The sequence below is a fragment of the Anabrus simplex genome, chromosome 1 (assembly GCF_040414725.1).
Source record: "Anabrus simplex isolate iqAnaSimp1 chromosome 1, ASM4041472v1, whole genome shotgun sequence".
In the NCBI taxonomy this organism is placed as follows: Eukaryota; Metazoa; Arthropoda; class Insecta; order Orthoptera; family Tettigoniidae; genus Anabrus; species Anabrus simplex.
In genome coordinates, this window is record NC_090265.1 from 716,033,050 (window position 1) to 716,050,682 (window position 17,633).

General features: G+C 38.9%; 2 protein-coding genes across 3 annotated transcripts in view; both read right to left on the minus strand.

Moving 5' to 3' along the window:
• LOC136872397 (vascular endothelial growth factor receptor 1) overlaps window positions 1–17,633 on the minus strand; it is a 467,496-nt gene that overhangs the window by 316,582 nt on the left and 133,281 nt on the right. The gene's annotated exons all lie outside the window — the stretch shown is intronic.
• LOC137500537 (uncharacterized) lies at window positions 12,141–16,009 on the minus strand. The gene is made up of 2 exons (XM_068227460.1): window positions 15,800–16,009; window positions 12,141–15,455 (listed from the first exon to the last, which is right to left on the minus strand). Exon 2 carries the CDS (start codon window positions 14,933–14,935, stop codon window positions 13,076–13,078), a length of 1,860 nt encoding a protein of 619 aa, XP_068083561.1. The 5' UTR covers window positions 14,936–15,455; window positions 15,800–16,009; the 3' UTR covers window positions 12,141–13,075.

Here is a 17,633-nt window from a genome sequence, read left to right on the forward strand (position 1 = left end):
CTGCTTCTTTGCCAGCTGCTATAACAGCCAGAGCTATAACGACCAGTGCTGTTCAATATTTTCTGGGTATTCATTTGGAAGTTTATCAGCCAATAATGCCTGATAGGCAGATTTGGTATTGTTCCAAAGTTGTTCAGTATTTAGTTTGTGTTTTATCGCCTTCCCCTGAATCCGTCGTTTTGGAGGAACCCGTATAGCCATCACAAATCGAACTAAGTGGTGGTCAGTCCAGCAATCATCATCACCGGTCATAACTGTTGACCTTTGGTGTGGACAATAATGTAGTCGATTAAGTGCCAGTGCTTTGATCTGGGATGTTGCCATGTTGTTTTAAATCTATCCTTCTGGCGGAAGAGTGTATTTGTATTGACAAGATCATATTCAGAACACTTCGCGAGTAGGAGGGTTCCACTGGCGTTGACTTTGACTACACCCGCTTTACCAATAGTTTCAGGCAGTAGCGCAGCCAGGATTTCAGTTTGGGGCTGGGATTAAGGTAGTTCTTCATCCAGAATTGTATTTTGATAGGTGTCCAAACTTCCAGAGTTTAGGTGGTATAGAATACCTAAAAAGGAAATTAGTGTCATTGGATCCAAGTGAGAGTGGTGGATTCGTTCGGATTCCGGAAGCTAATAGTAATCTTCTTCTTTTTCTCCTTCTCCTTCTTCTTATTATTATGATTTTTCCACATCTGTGAGGTCTTGGGTGCGAACTGTGTCGCACATGTGGATTTAGCCCTCTATTACGGCCGGATGTCCTTCCCAACGCCAACCCTATATGGTTGGATGTAATCACTGTTGTGTGTTTCCTTGGTGGTTGGTAGTGTAGTATGTCGTCTGAATATGAAGAGGAAAGTGCTGGGAAAACACCCAGTCCCCGAGCCAGAAGAATTAATCAGACGCGATTTAAAATCCCCAACCCGGCCGGGAATCGAACCCGGGACCCTCTGAATCTAAGGCCTCAACACTGATCACTCAGCCAATGAGTCGGACTCCGGAAGTTAATAGTAATATGCATTATATATGAACATTTTATCCTGGGGTGTCTGGACTCCTTGGACGACAACTCTCCCCCCTGCCAAGCTCTGTTACTCCCATCCCAACATAACTGCAGCATTTCATATATTCCGAATACAAGTGAAATGAATGCAAGAATAAACAGTTTGAGTAAATATGCAATACTCTAGTTTAGAATAAGTACGCTAATGTTGTTATAATAATGGTCATGTGATAAGCAATAAAGAAGTGACATTTTATACAAATAATGCGGCAAAGAAATACACACACACACGTCGAATACAGGTTTCTCGTCCTTATGATGATGATGATAAAACCAAGAGAATGATGGCTCACCGTGATTAGTTATTTCGACATTATAACAAACCCTAGATGACACAGACTTCGAACCTTACCGCATCTTAAGAAATCGCACAAAGCAGTTAATCAGTAATTAAAAATGTATATATTTCCGGAATTTAGTTAACAACTTAAATTCTAATCGCGCATGGGACCAACTTAGAGCTCTGGGAATAAGAAAACATCAACAGAGACAGACAACTCCTGACATTCCACTTGACGAACTGAACGATTACTTTAGTAGAATAAATATTCACCCTACCCAAATTAACTGCACCGACACACCGCCCTCCCCTCCAGCCAATCCACCATTCACATTTCACAGTGTCACAGAAAATCAGGTTAAAAAGGCTTTGTACTCGATTAAATCAAAGACTACAGGTGTAGATGATATTCCTATTACTTTTATATATAACATTATGGGTGCTGTCCTGCCTATACTGACGCACATTCTGAACTACTGTTTACTAAACGTAACTTCCAAACTGTCTGGAAAACAGCCAATATTATACCAGTACCTAAGAGTTTCGACCCACAATCGCCCTCTGACTATCGTCCTATGTCTATACTCCCTGCGCTTTCTAAAGCCATTGAAAGTTTAATATACAAACAAGTTCTGGAATACCTAAATAAAAATGCTCTTTTGGACCCTTTGCAATCTGGATTTAAGAAGGGTCACAGTAGCGCGACAGCACTTTTTGAAGGTTACTGAAGAAATCAGAGACGCTATGGACAAACGACTGCTCACTATACTTATCCTTCTTGACTTCAGTAGCGCCTTTGACACTACAGTAATTCCGACTGTGATAAACAAAATGGAACTGCTAAATTGCGACCTGGCTGCGCTTAACTATTTAATTCTTATTTGAATAACCGTCAACAGCGTGTAACAGTAAACAACAAGGCCTCTAAATAAAAAATGAAACTTATTGTTGCCCCACAGGGCAGTATTCCAGGGCCCCTAATAACACGCACCACCTCTATGCTGACGATCTTCAAATATATCGAAACTGCAAGACAAGATATTAACAATGACCTCCGACGACTCTGTATATATGCACAACGAAATCTTCTTATACTAAACTACACAAAATCTCAGGCAACCATAATTGGATCACGAAAATTACTGAGCTGCTCAAACAATGTCGCAATCCCGCCTATCCTACTGAATGGTAACATTATTCCCTACAGTAAAACGGTTAAAAATCTCGTCTTAATTATGAATGAAATACTTGATTGGTCTGATCACACGAAAAAATACTTTAAAAGATTTTTGGAATGTTTGTTTGTTTGTTTAATTATTTTTCTCGAGATCTACAGTAAACAATACCCTTTTGATCTGATAAATGAGAAAAATAACATTGTACAACCTACAGCCTGATTTAAACTAAAATGACATAAACCACAAATGTTGATAAATGGCCATGCACACTCCTTTCCGGAGATCCAAAGGCCATTGCATTACGGCAGTAACGGCACACATATTTACAACGGCAAAATTAAATTGTTAAAGTATTATGACAAAATTAAATACAAACTAAAATGATATGAAATGCGCCACTGATAGGAGCAAAATTAAATGACATGCACGACAGATGCTGATACCACTGGGGTTACGCAACATTAACCATGTCCCAGATTGTCTGCCTGAATCAGCTAGTCTGGCAGCACACTTCCACTCCTAGCAAACCCAGGCAAGATCGCATTTACTGCTGAGTGCGTATACTTTTCTGTTTACAGAGGGCAGACCTCTATCATTTAAATTCCTTAATGACATTCTTACACTTACTCAATCTGTTGTACAATACTACCTCTATTACCTCACAACCATGGCACTATTTAGAGTTCCAACTTGCCCTCAATTGAGCAATGAGAAGGCAGTCCAACGCTTCGACCTCTTCGACTATATACTCTGCCAGCTCTACTTCCAATACACAAACAACACTATCAAATAACCCACTAATTACTTTTCCACATTACCTTCAGACTTACAAGTAGCACCATACTTATGCATCTATCATTACACCAATTTTTCACTTTCCTCAACCTTATACCACCTTATTCCTACTCCAGATCGTTTCCCGATCATCTCATTATATACCAATTGCAACGTATACTTCATTATCTACCAAAACTCCCTCCAACTCCACAATCATTCACTTACACTTAACACTCCGAATCAACTCCAGACTACCTTACTACATATCAAATAATGACATTATTACTCTTATTCAATCTGCTGTACTGTACTATCTCACCATCATTGCACTATTTAGATTTCCAAGCTTTCATCGTCATTACACCAAATATTCACTTTTCTGAACCTTATACACCATATTCTTCAATTCACTATTCATACCAAACACATATTCACATAAAATTGCCTTACTTCACTCCTAAATCGAATAAACTACACACTAATTACTTTACCAAATTTCCTTATCAAATTACCTTCAAGCTTTCATCATCAATACACGAAATATTCATCTTTCTCAACCTTCACCACCATTTCCATCAATTCACTATTCATACCTCACACAGATTCACATTACCATACTTCACTCTTAAATCCAACAAACAACACATAAATTACTTTACCAGATTTCCTTGTACCTCCCATCCGCCTCTTATTCCTACATCATACCAAACACAGGTTCACATACAATTAACATAATATTACCCTAGCCCATTTCACAAAGATACCTCGCTCGCTCCTTTTGTTGTCACTCCGCCTTCTGTAACAATTCTCTTACTTCTTGCTAACTTTATTAGCGTTTTTATTTTTTGTAGCAGTACCCTCATTATTTCCTCCTGTTTCCCACATGTCTCTTAAGCTTTTACTTCTTAAATTTCTGCTCCACCCTTCGTTCCAGCCCTGCTCTATTCTCTTTCAGGTTGCCTCCGAGCATTCCCTTTCCCTCCGAGCCGCCATTTCTTCACTGTTTCTACTCTGCTGACTTCCTTTGACTCTAGCTGTGACTGTGTCTGTGACCCTAGGCCTACTTTATCTCGCCCCATTATCCTCTGCTCCTTCCTTATTGGTGTTTATGATCGCATTTTCACTTGTCACCTCTCCCTTCTCTTTTCGCACAGCACATTGTTTCTTTTAGTATTAACATTACTACCTTCCCCCTCTTCTCTCATATCACTATCACTTGCCTATCTTCCCCACTAATCGCTACAGTTCTCTCTGTTTCTTCGTCTTGTTTTATCTTCATTTCTAGGTCCATCAATCTATTCACAGTCCAGATTCTACTCCCGTTGCTGCTTGACACCACTAGTTCTTGTCCTCTGATAACTGCTCTCAGCCCTTGATGTCTAGCTCGTATCATGTGTTTTCTAACTACTCTTTCGTTCCTGATCGCCTCCATTCCCATGTCCCTCTTGATCCATATTTTTCCCTCTGCATGTTACTCGCATTGCCAACCACAATATCAGCCATTAGCGTAGAAAACAGTTGTACTTGGATAGGCCTGTTGCCTCTAATTCTTCCCACTCTCTGCACATCGTCTATAACTTTCATTTTCCCCTGAATTAAGTCCACGACTTTATAGGTTGTAAGCACTTTGTCCTCTCTCATCTCCTCAGACACACCATATATAAATAGGCACTTCTTCCTGCGATTTAGATTTTTGGAATGCTTCACCTTAAACGGCAGAGGGATGTATTTCCATTTGAGCTACGGGCCAAACCAATACATACACTCATTCCCCCTATTCTTGATTATTGTGACGTTGCTTTAGTTGACATGACGAGAGAAAAAACCCTTAAACTTAAACGAGCACCGAATTCCTGCCTGCCATTTATTTACAATATCGGGTACGATGTTCATACCACCCCATACTATCAGGCTGTCTCATGGCTGAAGCCTGATAAACGTCGACAGCTACACATTTTAACAATGGTGTTTAGAGTGGTAGCTGAAAGTCAGCCACTGTATATTTCTTCTAAATTCACATTTTTATCATTTCACAACGTAAATACACGTTCTAGATTCATTCTTTCTAGTCCCCTGCACCGCAGAAATAAAATTAATAGATCACTTGTGGTGAATGGCGCCAGATTATGGAATTCCCTGCCAGTTCAAGTCAGAGAAACTAGCTTTCTTTAAATCACTATGTAAGGTCACCTGCCGAGAGTACCTGCTGAGGACAGCTGTCTGAATGGTTGAAGTATGAGTGTGTGCGTGCCTGAAGATTAGTAATTTTTAAGAGTTTTTAATATTAATTCATTTCAATATTAAGTTAGTAATTTATTTAAACTATCTTCAATTCTATTAATTTATGTAGTTTTAACTATTTTAAGTATTTCAGTATTTTATTTAAGATTCTGATTAGTATGTTGTTAAGTGTACGAGAGGACCTCGAGCCCTAACTTCGCCACTGTAAAGAAGCACTAATAAATAAAAACAAATATAAATAAATAAATAAATAAATACAGAATGTAAAGCGTATGGGTATAGATATTCTGTTAGTTGGTAAAGAAAAATACACCTCACAACGTATGCTGTGTAGGGTTTACTTTGTCCTATTAGTTTCCCTCGCGATTAGGGCCGCGTAGCTGTGAGCTTGCATCCGGAAGATAGTGGATTCCAACCCCACTGTCGGCAGCTCTCAAAATGTTTCCCCGTGGTTTCCTATTTTCACACAAAGCAAATTCTGGAGCTGTACCTTAATTAAGGCTATGGCCGCTTCCTTCCCACTCCTAGGCGTTTCCTATCCCACCGTTGCAATAAGACCTATCTGTGTCGGTGCGACGTAAAGCAAATTAATAATTAGTTTCCCTCACAAGTCTCGGATACAGAATATAGTATAAAGTTAGAGTTTTTTGACGCAATCCGGGAGACAGTGGGTTCAAACACCACTGTCGGCAGCCCTAAAGATGGTTTTCCGTGGTTTCCCATTTTCACGCCTTAATTAAGGCCACGGCCGCTTTCTTCCCACTCTTAGCCCTTTCCTTTCCCATCGTCGCCCTAATACCTACGGTGCGACGTAAAGCAAATTCAAAATAAAATATCTTTTCACAACCCCTTACAAAGAAAAGTTGTATCCACGCTACTGGCCTACCCCACCCACTGAAATTATTTTGTGGGTACGCCACTGCATCCACTCACCATTTAAGGTACAAGGTAAGCCCGAAGAATGGTTGGATACCCAAAATAAATCACCATGAATAATGCGATTATGGCTCAAAAGTAATAAAGAAAGGTAAGGGATGGGATGTAGTGTTTTAAGTAGAATCCGTAGCAATAGAACGTGACTTCCCATTTTAAAAATGTTTCATGTATCGACTGCGATTCAAGCCTGGGCCGTCCTGATGAGAAGATAGAACCATTGTAACTGAGTTATCACGACCGCCAATTACAAAATAGTTACCCGCACTTTTGATAATGCCATTTAAGGTTCCAATCAGTCCCAAGGCATTTACAAAATGTGTAGGCATACCTATAGAACTTAGGTACGCATCAGCAATCTGTCTTGCTACTGTTAGGAAATCTTTTTCATAACTTACCGAGGATGCACATAGTTTTGGCTTCTTGGCCCCTCTTCAAGAAAAGTTACTTATATGGCACAAAATGAGGAACTAACGTGCAGCTCACAATCCTGTCACAGTCTTCCCAACGCTGCAACTTAAACACAGCACATCGCTCAACCACGGTACAACCCGAGGATCCCTAGGACATTGTTGTTTCCTGGAACCGATGTGCAAAAGCTGACACGATGTTGTAAGCTTGCAGCTGTTTCTGGCCGTGGCCCCCGTTATCTCGGTGATCAGGTTCCGGTCTCCTACTGAGTAATCTCTTGCTAATTTCCCTTTTCCTCATCTCTTCACATTTGTCAACACACGGTTACATTCCCAATACTGAGGCCTCTACAAGGAAATATCCCCGCGCATCACAATCCTAAGTGTTTTCCTTTCATTCAAGCAGTACAAATATGGAGAATTATGTATGGCCCTATTGAGCCTTGCTAGTAGATTTAACATTTCGGCGTAAGTTTTTAAGTTGTTCATACCGTACGTAAAACAACTACTGATCCTCGCCCTAGTTTCAGGAAACACTTCTGGGGGCGGCACTCCGCCCCCTGGCTACGCCAGTGGTTCCGGGCCACAGTGACGATTCTCTGCCAACCCGAGCATTAAAGTCTCCTAGCAGAATAAGTTTATCTGACTTGGGTATATTCGACAGTAGTTCATAAAGTTTGTTATAGAACGCTTCCTTTTGATCTACTTCTAACTTCAAAGTTGGGGCGTATGCACTGATTACCGTAGCTCTTTGGTTGTTCTTGAGTTTCATATGGAGTGCCACGAGTCTTTCATTAATTCCAGAAGGGAACTCATGAAGATTGTGAATAAGCTCATTCTTTATTGCAAAATTTACTTCATGAATTCTTATTTCGTCTTCACATTTCCAGAAAAATGTATAGGCACCGTCATGCTCCTTGAGTTGATCTTCTCCAGCACGCCTAGTTTCACTAAGTGCAGCGATAACATATTTCTTCAACTGACAACTTTTTATTGCTGTACATCGCTCTGGTCGATCAGTGTCCATCAGAGTACGAATATTCCAGGTAGCTATAGCCATGTTGCAAATTGATGTGCCCGCTGAACGCTCTAATCCAGTCAGGTGAGAAGTTAGACTGCCTATGTTTAGGGCACTCCATTCAGGGTGAGCAGAGGGGATTCTAAATAGTCACGGGTGTAGCACACGAGTTGCTCTACAGTCTGTCCGCGATCACACACTCACTGCTGACGTGTCGACTCGTCACTAGGAGCTCCTAGATTACACGATCCTGCCCCCGTCACAACTTGCCGATCGTCGCAGATTGAGCAGATGGTGTTGCTTTCCAAACGACGCCTGTGCGTGAAATCTTTTTACGTGGGAATTCTGGTGCACATCAGCAGTCACACGGCCCTTGACAGTTTCAGGACGCTGACGTGGCATACAGTCTACGACGACTGGAGATGCAAAAGCTGCTGAGGTTGTTAGACCTCATGGACATAAACTGGTGTAGTTGGATTTTTACCTTATCCGACATTTGGAGACTACGATGGTATCCTCCATGAGCGTCTTTCTAGTTATCGACTATCTCTGATTGCGCTTCTATGGCTACAAGCAGTACAGCATGCCATATATGCCATAGTAATCACCACACCTCCCGCACTCATCTGTCCACTGACGCAGTTTCCAGCTGGGGTTGGATCCCCAACTATCCACTGGGTTGCTCAGTTTGTTGGTACATTCTTGGAGTTGGAGTGAGAGAGGCTAGAGAACTCAAACTTGCCCAGTTCTTATATTATTGTTGCTAGATGGACTGAAACGACTCATATCACTCCCATTACGCTCCGTGTTAATATGATTGCCCCAATGAAGGCCATTCCTTATATTAACTCCTGGATACTTTCAGTTTCCCCATGAGTACTCTCACCCCATCAATGCAATAATTAAAATGAGAAGACTTTTTCTCTTGGTGAAATTTACAACCTGACGTTTCATCCCATGTACATTCTTACCATTGTCTTCTGTTCACGTCTAGCACATATCCAGGCGGCTCAATATTAATCTGCGGGAAACGTTACAAGTCCAGAAACTAAAATTGTCAGGAAAGAAAGAAGACATGTTGGCAAGACCAGCACTTGTCTTACTGAACTAAATCTTCGGGTGTCAGAACCCCCTTTATTGTAATATTGCCATAAATCCAGACACCAGGGGAAAATATTTTAAGACCCCTCTATTATATATTTTTAATGGGACTATAAAAAGTGAGCGTGTTATTCGTTAGTTTTCCAGAGATACAGTTTGTAAATCCGGGTGTTATCATCACCTTACTGTAACGGTGCATAAACTTAGAGTGGAGTAACGTAGAAGAGTCCTACAGTCAAATACAGCCAAAACCGATTATAATGACTCCGAAGAGATCATCCATTAACGGTCGCTATAGGCCATAGGTGCTCAGCTGGGCGCCCGCTGAGGCTAGCCCAGTGCGGCCGGGTGTTATCATCACCTTACTGTAACGGTGCATAAACTTAGAGTGGAGTAACGTAGAAGAGTCCTACAGTCAAATACAGCCAAAACCGATTATAATGACTCCGAAGGGATCATCCATTAACGGTCGCTATAGGCCAGAGGTGCTCAGCTGGGCGCCCGCTGAGGCTAGCCAACACCGCCTAGATGACAAAGCCTTCCAGCTCAACCATGACGTCACTGCTTGTAGGCGAACGCTGCCTATCTGACCCGAGAGGACCAGTAACCAAATCGAGTTTCGTTTCGGAAAAAAGCCGCCACCTCCTGTATTATTCTTCATAATAAATACAATGCAATAATAATATATGGAAATAATTCAAAGTTAGCATTTGTTGGTTAGCATTTAAAAGTCAGGAATTCAATTTAATTATGGTGATTTATCACGTCGTAAGTTTCTCACAAAAATATCATTTTAAATTGGTTTTATTACCATAGCATAGTAGCAATGCTCGTGTTAGATATAGCCTACATTAATTTTTTTTACCACATTTTGTGTTAAAAATAACTGAAAATATACAAACAATATTGAGTCATTACCTTTGAAAGGAAAACAATCTGACCCTCTACGATTTGAAAAAATACTTTAAATACTTGTTACAAACAGTAAGAGATGGCATTTTACAAAATTATGTATCTTCCAGATAATTATCTCAAGAGTCATTGATAAATGAATTACTGAAATATTGCTAAAATTAGAGATGCAGCATTTCACATATTTTGATATATCATTGGTTTTGCTTAAGAAACTTATTTTCAAAGAAAAATATCGGTCTTTCATTTTAAGCACCATTCAAGTCCCATATATTTTTAAGTTTTAATTTTCAAGCACAAAATGACAAGAACTGTAATTTTAATTTCTCAGAATCCTATACCTTACATTTAAAATAAATATATTAATTAAAGCCTAAAGTTGAACGCAAAAATGTGCCTATCATGCTGTATTCTTAAAGTCTCACGCAAGAACTCAAAAAATCTTGTTATTATTTATTTTGTTAAGTGGTGTGTTCAATCTGAGTCTAATTTCTCTCAAGATGTTTTTGTAACATACCTAACAATTAAAAGTTTGATAGGCCACCACTACTGAAATTTTGAACTTTGCTCTTTCTGAGAAAAAACAAGAAAAGGTAAAATTGAAACATACATACCATTTCTTCTGATGGATCAGCTGCACAGTGTAGTAATAAAAATTCTAGCTGCTTTACGTTGCACCGACACAGATAGGTATTATGGCGATGATGGGACAGGAAAGGCCTAGGGATGGGAAGGAAGCGGCTGTGGCCTTAATTAAGGGACAGCCGGTGTGAAAATGGGAAACCACAGAAAACCATTTTCAGGGTTGCCAACAGTGGTGTCCGAACCCACTATCTCCCGGATGCAAGCTCACAGCTGCACGCTCCTAACCGCATCAGCAACTCGCCCGGTGGAATAAAAGTGATTTGATTAACCTTTGTAACAATGAGGCTGATTTTAATGTGTATGGTTAATGGCATTTCTACGCAACATCCAATGGGAAGAGTGCATATGATGGTGTGGCAGGAACTGTTATGCGACTAGCTACACATGTCAGACAACAGCAATCAAATTTTGGCAACTCTTCAGCTTTATGATTGGTGCATAGAAAACATCATAACAAGCTGTAATTTTGCATACCTTACAACTTAAAAGTATTGCCAAGAAGAGCTTATTTGTTTATAAACCCAAGAACACTGGCAGGAACTTTGAGATTACATACCTTCATTCCTATCAGTTTACACAAATTACCAACAAAATGTTACTCAAATGCTAATAAATACTGGAAGAAAACATAACACTGCAACAGGAAGAGTTAAAGTTTGAAGATATTTCAGCATTTGTTGCTTGTTTTTGCTTTTCTATATGTTTTAAATCATACTGACACAGACAGGGCACATGGCAACAAGCATGCAACTGTGTTCTTAATTAAAGGACAGCCACAGCATATGCCTCGTGTGAGAATGAATATTCAAGCCTGCGAATAGTGGGGTTTGAACCCCTACCTTCTGAATGAAAGGTGACAACTACGTGACCGCGTAGCCATCTCACTCAGTTCATTTGTTATGATAATAAATGATTGTTGTATGGGGTAGTTTCATTTTATTTCATTTCATTTTATTTGTGTCCCCCAAAACCAGGCATTCATAATAATTTTCAGAAATCAATTATAAAAGTTGATGTGAAAACTACTACTGGAAGTACCTACTGTATTACAGTTGCAGAGACTTCCACATTATTTACAAATATGATTATAATGTGCTGAAACATAATACCTACTATGTATAGCACAGTCAAATTGAGTTACCAAGTAAGAGTTAACTTGGTGCATGTGGAATTACAGCTCACTATCTTGGTCTATGTCAAGATGTATTTTTTAAAATAAAAAATTGCCTACACCTGATATTCTAGCAGTTTAGCTGATTTTATAAAACCAATAACTCCAAAAGGCCTATCTAGGAATATGCTTGTAATACTCTGTATAAAGTACCAGTTCCACATATTATTAGGCCTACGTTTGTGTCAAACCAGTAAAATCCAAAATGGTAAGTTTGAAAACAGTACTTTGGTTCATTAATTTCACATCTTAATCTTATTAGCACAGTGTTTCCAATATTTACACGTTAGTATTGAACTAAATGCAATTTTATTTTCATGAAAATATTACCATTGGAATTATTCTTCACAATAATTAGACTACAACAAACAATTATGATAATTATAACAGACTTAAAATGTAAGCAAATCAAGTTTTTTCATACAAAAATACTGTATAATGAAGTATCTACAACCTAATAGCTCTATACTTGTAAAATATAGGCCTACCATAAAATAATACTTTATCACTAAACAAATTATAATAAGCCCACATAACTAAAATTATTTTCCACAATCTAATAACATGAACATTTTATTTACAATGATTATGTGCAGGAGCTTTTAAGTAACAGTGTGGTATTTAATTTATTTTCTTTCTGATAACACATGGGCTTGTTTTGCTGGTCAGAGTACTCAACTTTCTTTTACAGGTACCAATATGTTTTTTTTGGACAGATTTGTTATTGTTCACCATTTTGCAATAATTGTTCATCAGGATATTAATACAAATCCATGTAATTTTTCCCCAAACCTCCTTACATTCATGCTGTGTACAAAACTGATACATAACAAATTCATCAATCGACCAGATTAATTCAGATATCAGTTTCAAAGCTGTTGGCCTTTGATTTTTTAATTTAAAAAAGGTTTCAATGTTCTCCTCACCTAACAGCTTCTGCATGAACACGTATTATCTGCGCACTTTTTAGTGATAGATTTTTGTACTCGTTGGAGAAGTAAGAAGGGTTCCGTTAATACTGCCAACTGAATGGAAATGAAATCTGAATTGAATCGATAATATGATCGATCGATATGAATTTTATAAGCCTTTATTATTTTAAGCAAACAACTGTGTCACACACACAATATATAATACTATATAACATTTCCCATTGCGAAACGTGTTCCTAGCATGAATTCTACAGTTTGGCTTTGCTGTGTAAACAACAACAGTACGAGTACTTAAAGTGTACGCCAGATGTCGCACAGCGATGATAAGCGATTCTTTGTTTGTGTTTCAAAGGTTGCCAATACGAATCTCGAAGATAACCGAAGTCGACCACTTCAGCACTAGGGTGTAAATCTATCACTAAAAAGTGCGCAGATAATATGTATACATAACAATCATTACTGGCAATTCCTGAGGATATTTTAATCCTCCCCTATCTAACTCTGTGATTAACTCATGCTCTTTACCACATGCCAATTTCTTATCCAGTACTAAAAATTCAGAACAGTTTTGACACTTGAGCTTCCTTAAAATAGAATAACAGCAATAGCCAGCAACATACGTCAGCACTGCCAAGTCTGAATCAGATATTTTCAAATCAGTTTCAGATACATTTATGTGCTTGAAATGTTCAGTTTCTAAACAATCATTATGGAGTGGATAATCTTCTTCATCTACATTTAGTTTGCTTATGGTTAGCTTACTGGAGGTGCCATGCTTTAAAGATAGTTGCAGTGAACTTGAAAGTCTTAATTTTTTTTCAGCTTCAAATATCTGTCTAACAGAAACATGATACTGAGAACCAGACAACCGCCTATATAAGCCAAACCTTGCTTCCAACGCATCAGTTTGAAACTTACCAGGTAGAAGATATGACATGTTGAGCTCAGACAGACAATATTCAGCCAATTCAATTAAACCATAAGTGGTTAATTTAAGAGCAGAGTGAGTCTCTTTTGTTAGTGTTCCACCTGGTAAATTCATATTTTCCCAATCATCAAGCCAAAGCAGAAACTGTTTCAAGAAATTTCTTCGTTCATCTGATGGATTGTTAGTTAAAGGTTTCTGCATCTCCTCCCTTGATCGTAATCCTTTGAGTGGTGTCTTTACATTTACAATACTCCACCATTTATTTATTATTTCTATAAACTTGGCAGTGCCTTCGTAGTTCTGGAGATTGTTCGTAGGACCTAGCTTTAAGAGACTGTTCGCAATATGACCACTAAACACTTGCATTACAAGCTTGACATTTTGCCTCTCTAAATTTGATGGCCATACAGCCTTAATACTCAAACCATATCCAAATTTTAACAATTTATGACTTTCTGACTCAAACAGACCTCGAAGAGCAGAAAATGAAGCATAGTTAGTGTTGTCCCTTTCAATGAAATCAGGATAGACAAATGTACAGCCATCATTCTTCAAATTTATCCAATTATTTCTTATGCACTTAAATATATGGACAGCATCAATTAAAAAGAATAATGGCCTTGTAGGTTCAGCTGGGTGGGGGTACACAATACTCATTTGAGGTGGGTTTGCAAAATTAGAAATAGCTCGCCTATTTATAGAGTTATTATCAGTAATTATACAAATTACCTTAAAACCTAATTTCTCCAAGCCAACCACAACATTTTTTGTTACATCAAACAATTTGTCTGCAGTCATTTTATTGACAGGCAAAATATTAACCACATCCTTGAGAGAGGAAACAACACCCTGAACCATAAACACATGTGCTGTTGTAGCAAGCATGGCTGTATCATATGCCATACCAACAACATTACCACCTTTATAATCTAAGTATGGTTTTAGGTGTATTTCATCTAACATGAGTGTTACTACACGCTCATAGTCCTCTAGTTGTGGTACCTTATCTTTCATGTATGACAAAAAGTTTTCATTACTAGGATCAACATTCACATATCCACATAACTTTCTTATGGTGTTTGGATGAGGTAGAATAATACATCCATAACTTCTTAAGAATTTATATGCATGGGCTGATATGAAAAACAGTAAAGATGCGAATATCAATACATTTGAGTCAAACCTATGTCTTTCGGGTTGTGTAACACATAACTGAAGTTGGGATTTTAAGAATTCAACAGTTTTTTGCTTTTTTTCCCCACAATTTAAGTTGTCCATGAGTTGCACAATGAGATCACTACACTGGTGATTATTAGTTCTTTCTAACATGAAACTCTGACAGGTTTTCATGATATTTTCTATTTCTGGAATAGAAGACACTACTTTAGGAATATCTTCACAGTTAATTTCATAACCACCTAAAAATACACTAACACTGAGGTTTCCATCAATAATTATATATACAATATCATGTGGCACTTTGTCAGAATCTATGTACAGAAAAATAACACTCTGGTTCTTATTTACAACTGACCATTTAACACCAACACTTACATAACTTAATCTCTCAGTTAAGTCAGCAAATGTTTGAAAGGAATATTTTTCTCTGAATTCACTTAATGTGTTTAAACTGTTGGCAATAGCTGACTAATGCTCTTGCTTCTTGCATTTCTTTCTTTTCTGATGGTGCATCTCGATGGAATGTGGATGTCTTGTTTAAATATGATGGGCAGTTTGGAAGTTTACATGGTATAGCTGTTTTAGTTAACTGTGGTTTACTTAATGGCACAGTTAAGGTCTTCCCAGTCTTTGAATCTACAGCTTTCGATTCCCACAATATGTCATTTTCCATGAAATGTAAGTGACACACCTGTTGAAAATTAAAAACATGGCATTAGCTAGGTAGATTACCATAACCAAATAAATTATCCTGATAGGCCTAAATGTACCTACTCCTGTTTTAAGAACCTTCTGTAATAACCCAGGGAATGACAGAACGTCACTTTTTATCTGCATGAGTCGGTTTAACTACACGGTTGGGTAAGTAATGTAGATACTTGACCTATATCATCTAGACATAACCTCATTGCTGAATCTCTTATTCTTATAATAATTATAAGCTATAAACCTGCTCATATCTGAGGAGGAGGGAAACTGGTTGTCCCGAACAGTATAACATATGCCACGATAAATAAAGTCAATAACTGTACTCACCACTGAATTCTTTGTAGGTTCAAAATCTTTCCTCTTAATGCCTCTTAACCATTTGTTCCTCAGATCTTCATTTTGGGGAAATTTAAAAACATGCACTTTGTTTGCACTATCGTAATTCCCTCTGCAATTAGGGACACAGCACTTAAAAACCATTATTACATCAACAGCAATAACCTGTTAAGAATATTTCCACTGATAAATCAAACACCACATGCACACCAGTCTCGACAGTACGACCACGGAACTCACGTTCGCCTGTTGATAGTGACGTCACCAGCTTCAGAGCAGAGAGCTGGTAGGCTTTGTAATCTAGGTGGCGTTGGGCTAGCCCAGTGCGGCCGGGCTGGTGTGACGTAAATGGGGGCAGCTTACGTCACAGTGAAGCGAGAGAGCGGACACACTCTGCAGGGAGGGGAGAAGTGACGTTCGATTGTGATTATGAAGCTCTCCTCCGCTACTCAGCGAAATGCTGACTGGTGTACAGTATTTAAAATAAAACCCTATGATCGTAAGAAAATCGAACTTTTCAAGATATTCCGGTTTGATTTATACTGCGATCGATATAAACAGTCTGTTTTAGTTTATATGTATTAATTCAAAGAAAACAACTGGCGTTATAATTTTTGTTACAATCTACAAAGGTACTGGGTTTAAGCGTACAAGCTACAGTTTACAAATGCTTGCATGGGAAGGAGAGTATTTTCATTTAAGAAAGTAAAATTCATGGTGTTCATTAAGCAAAAAGTAATTTAACATAATTCAACAAGTTCACTATTGGATTTTGCACAGCGTTGTAGTGTTGGGTGACTTTCTTTGTTCACTGAATTTCTGAAAATAGTATTTAAAAGTTAACAGGCGTCCGATGATAATAGCTAGCCTCTAAATGGCGGGGGAGTTTCATCATGAGTGTAGCTGCAGTCGCTTAAGTGCGGCCAGTATCCAGTAATCGGGAGATAATGGGTTCAAGCCCCACTGTCGGCAGCCCTGAAGATCGTTTTCCATGGTTTCCCATTTTCACACCAGGCAAATGCCGCGGCTGTACCTTAATTAAGGCCACGGCCGCTTCCCTCCAATTCCTAGGCCTTTCCTATCCCATCGTCGCCGTAAGACATATCTGTGTCGGTGCGACGTAAAGCAAATAGCAAAAAAAAAAAAAAAATCATGAGTGAGGACATAGATACTTACTATCCAAGATTAAAGTACAACAACAATATAAATATATCTACCAGATAGATACACAGTATACCTTGTTCTGGCCAGGTTAGGGATTTTTACGTGGAACTGAGTGTCGGTACGAGGTCCACTCAGCCCACGTGATTACAATTGAGAAGTTATCTTACGTTGAGATAGTGGCCCCGGTCTAGAAAGATTCGTCGTGCTGACCAAACGGCACCTCATAATCTGCAGGCCTTCCGACTGAGCAAAGGTCACTTGGTAGGTCGTATTCCTTCGGGGCTCTTGTGCCACGGGACTTCGTTTTAGACGATATATTTCTCAAAAAATGTGATAAACATACGCCGTTTTGTACTGCAGACGACCGGGCGAGTTGGCCGTGCGCGTAGAGGCGTGCGGCTGTGAGCTTGCATCCGGGAGATAGTAGGTTCGAATCCCACTATCGGCAGCCCTGAAGATGGTTTTCCGTGGTTTCCCATTTTCACACCAGGCAAATGCTGGGGCTGTACCTTAATTAAGGCCACGGCCGCTTCCTTCCAACTCCTAGGCCTTTCCCATCCCATCGTCGCCATAAGACCTATCTGTGTCGGTGCGACGTAAAGCCCCTAGCAAAAAAAAAAAAAAAAAAAAAAAGTACTGCAGACGACCATCAATATCTCGA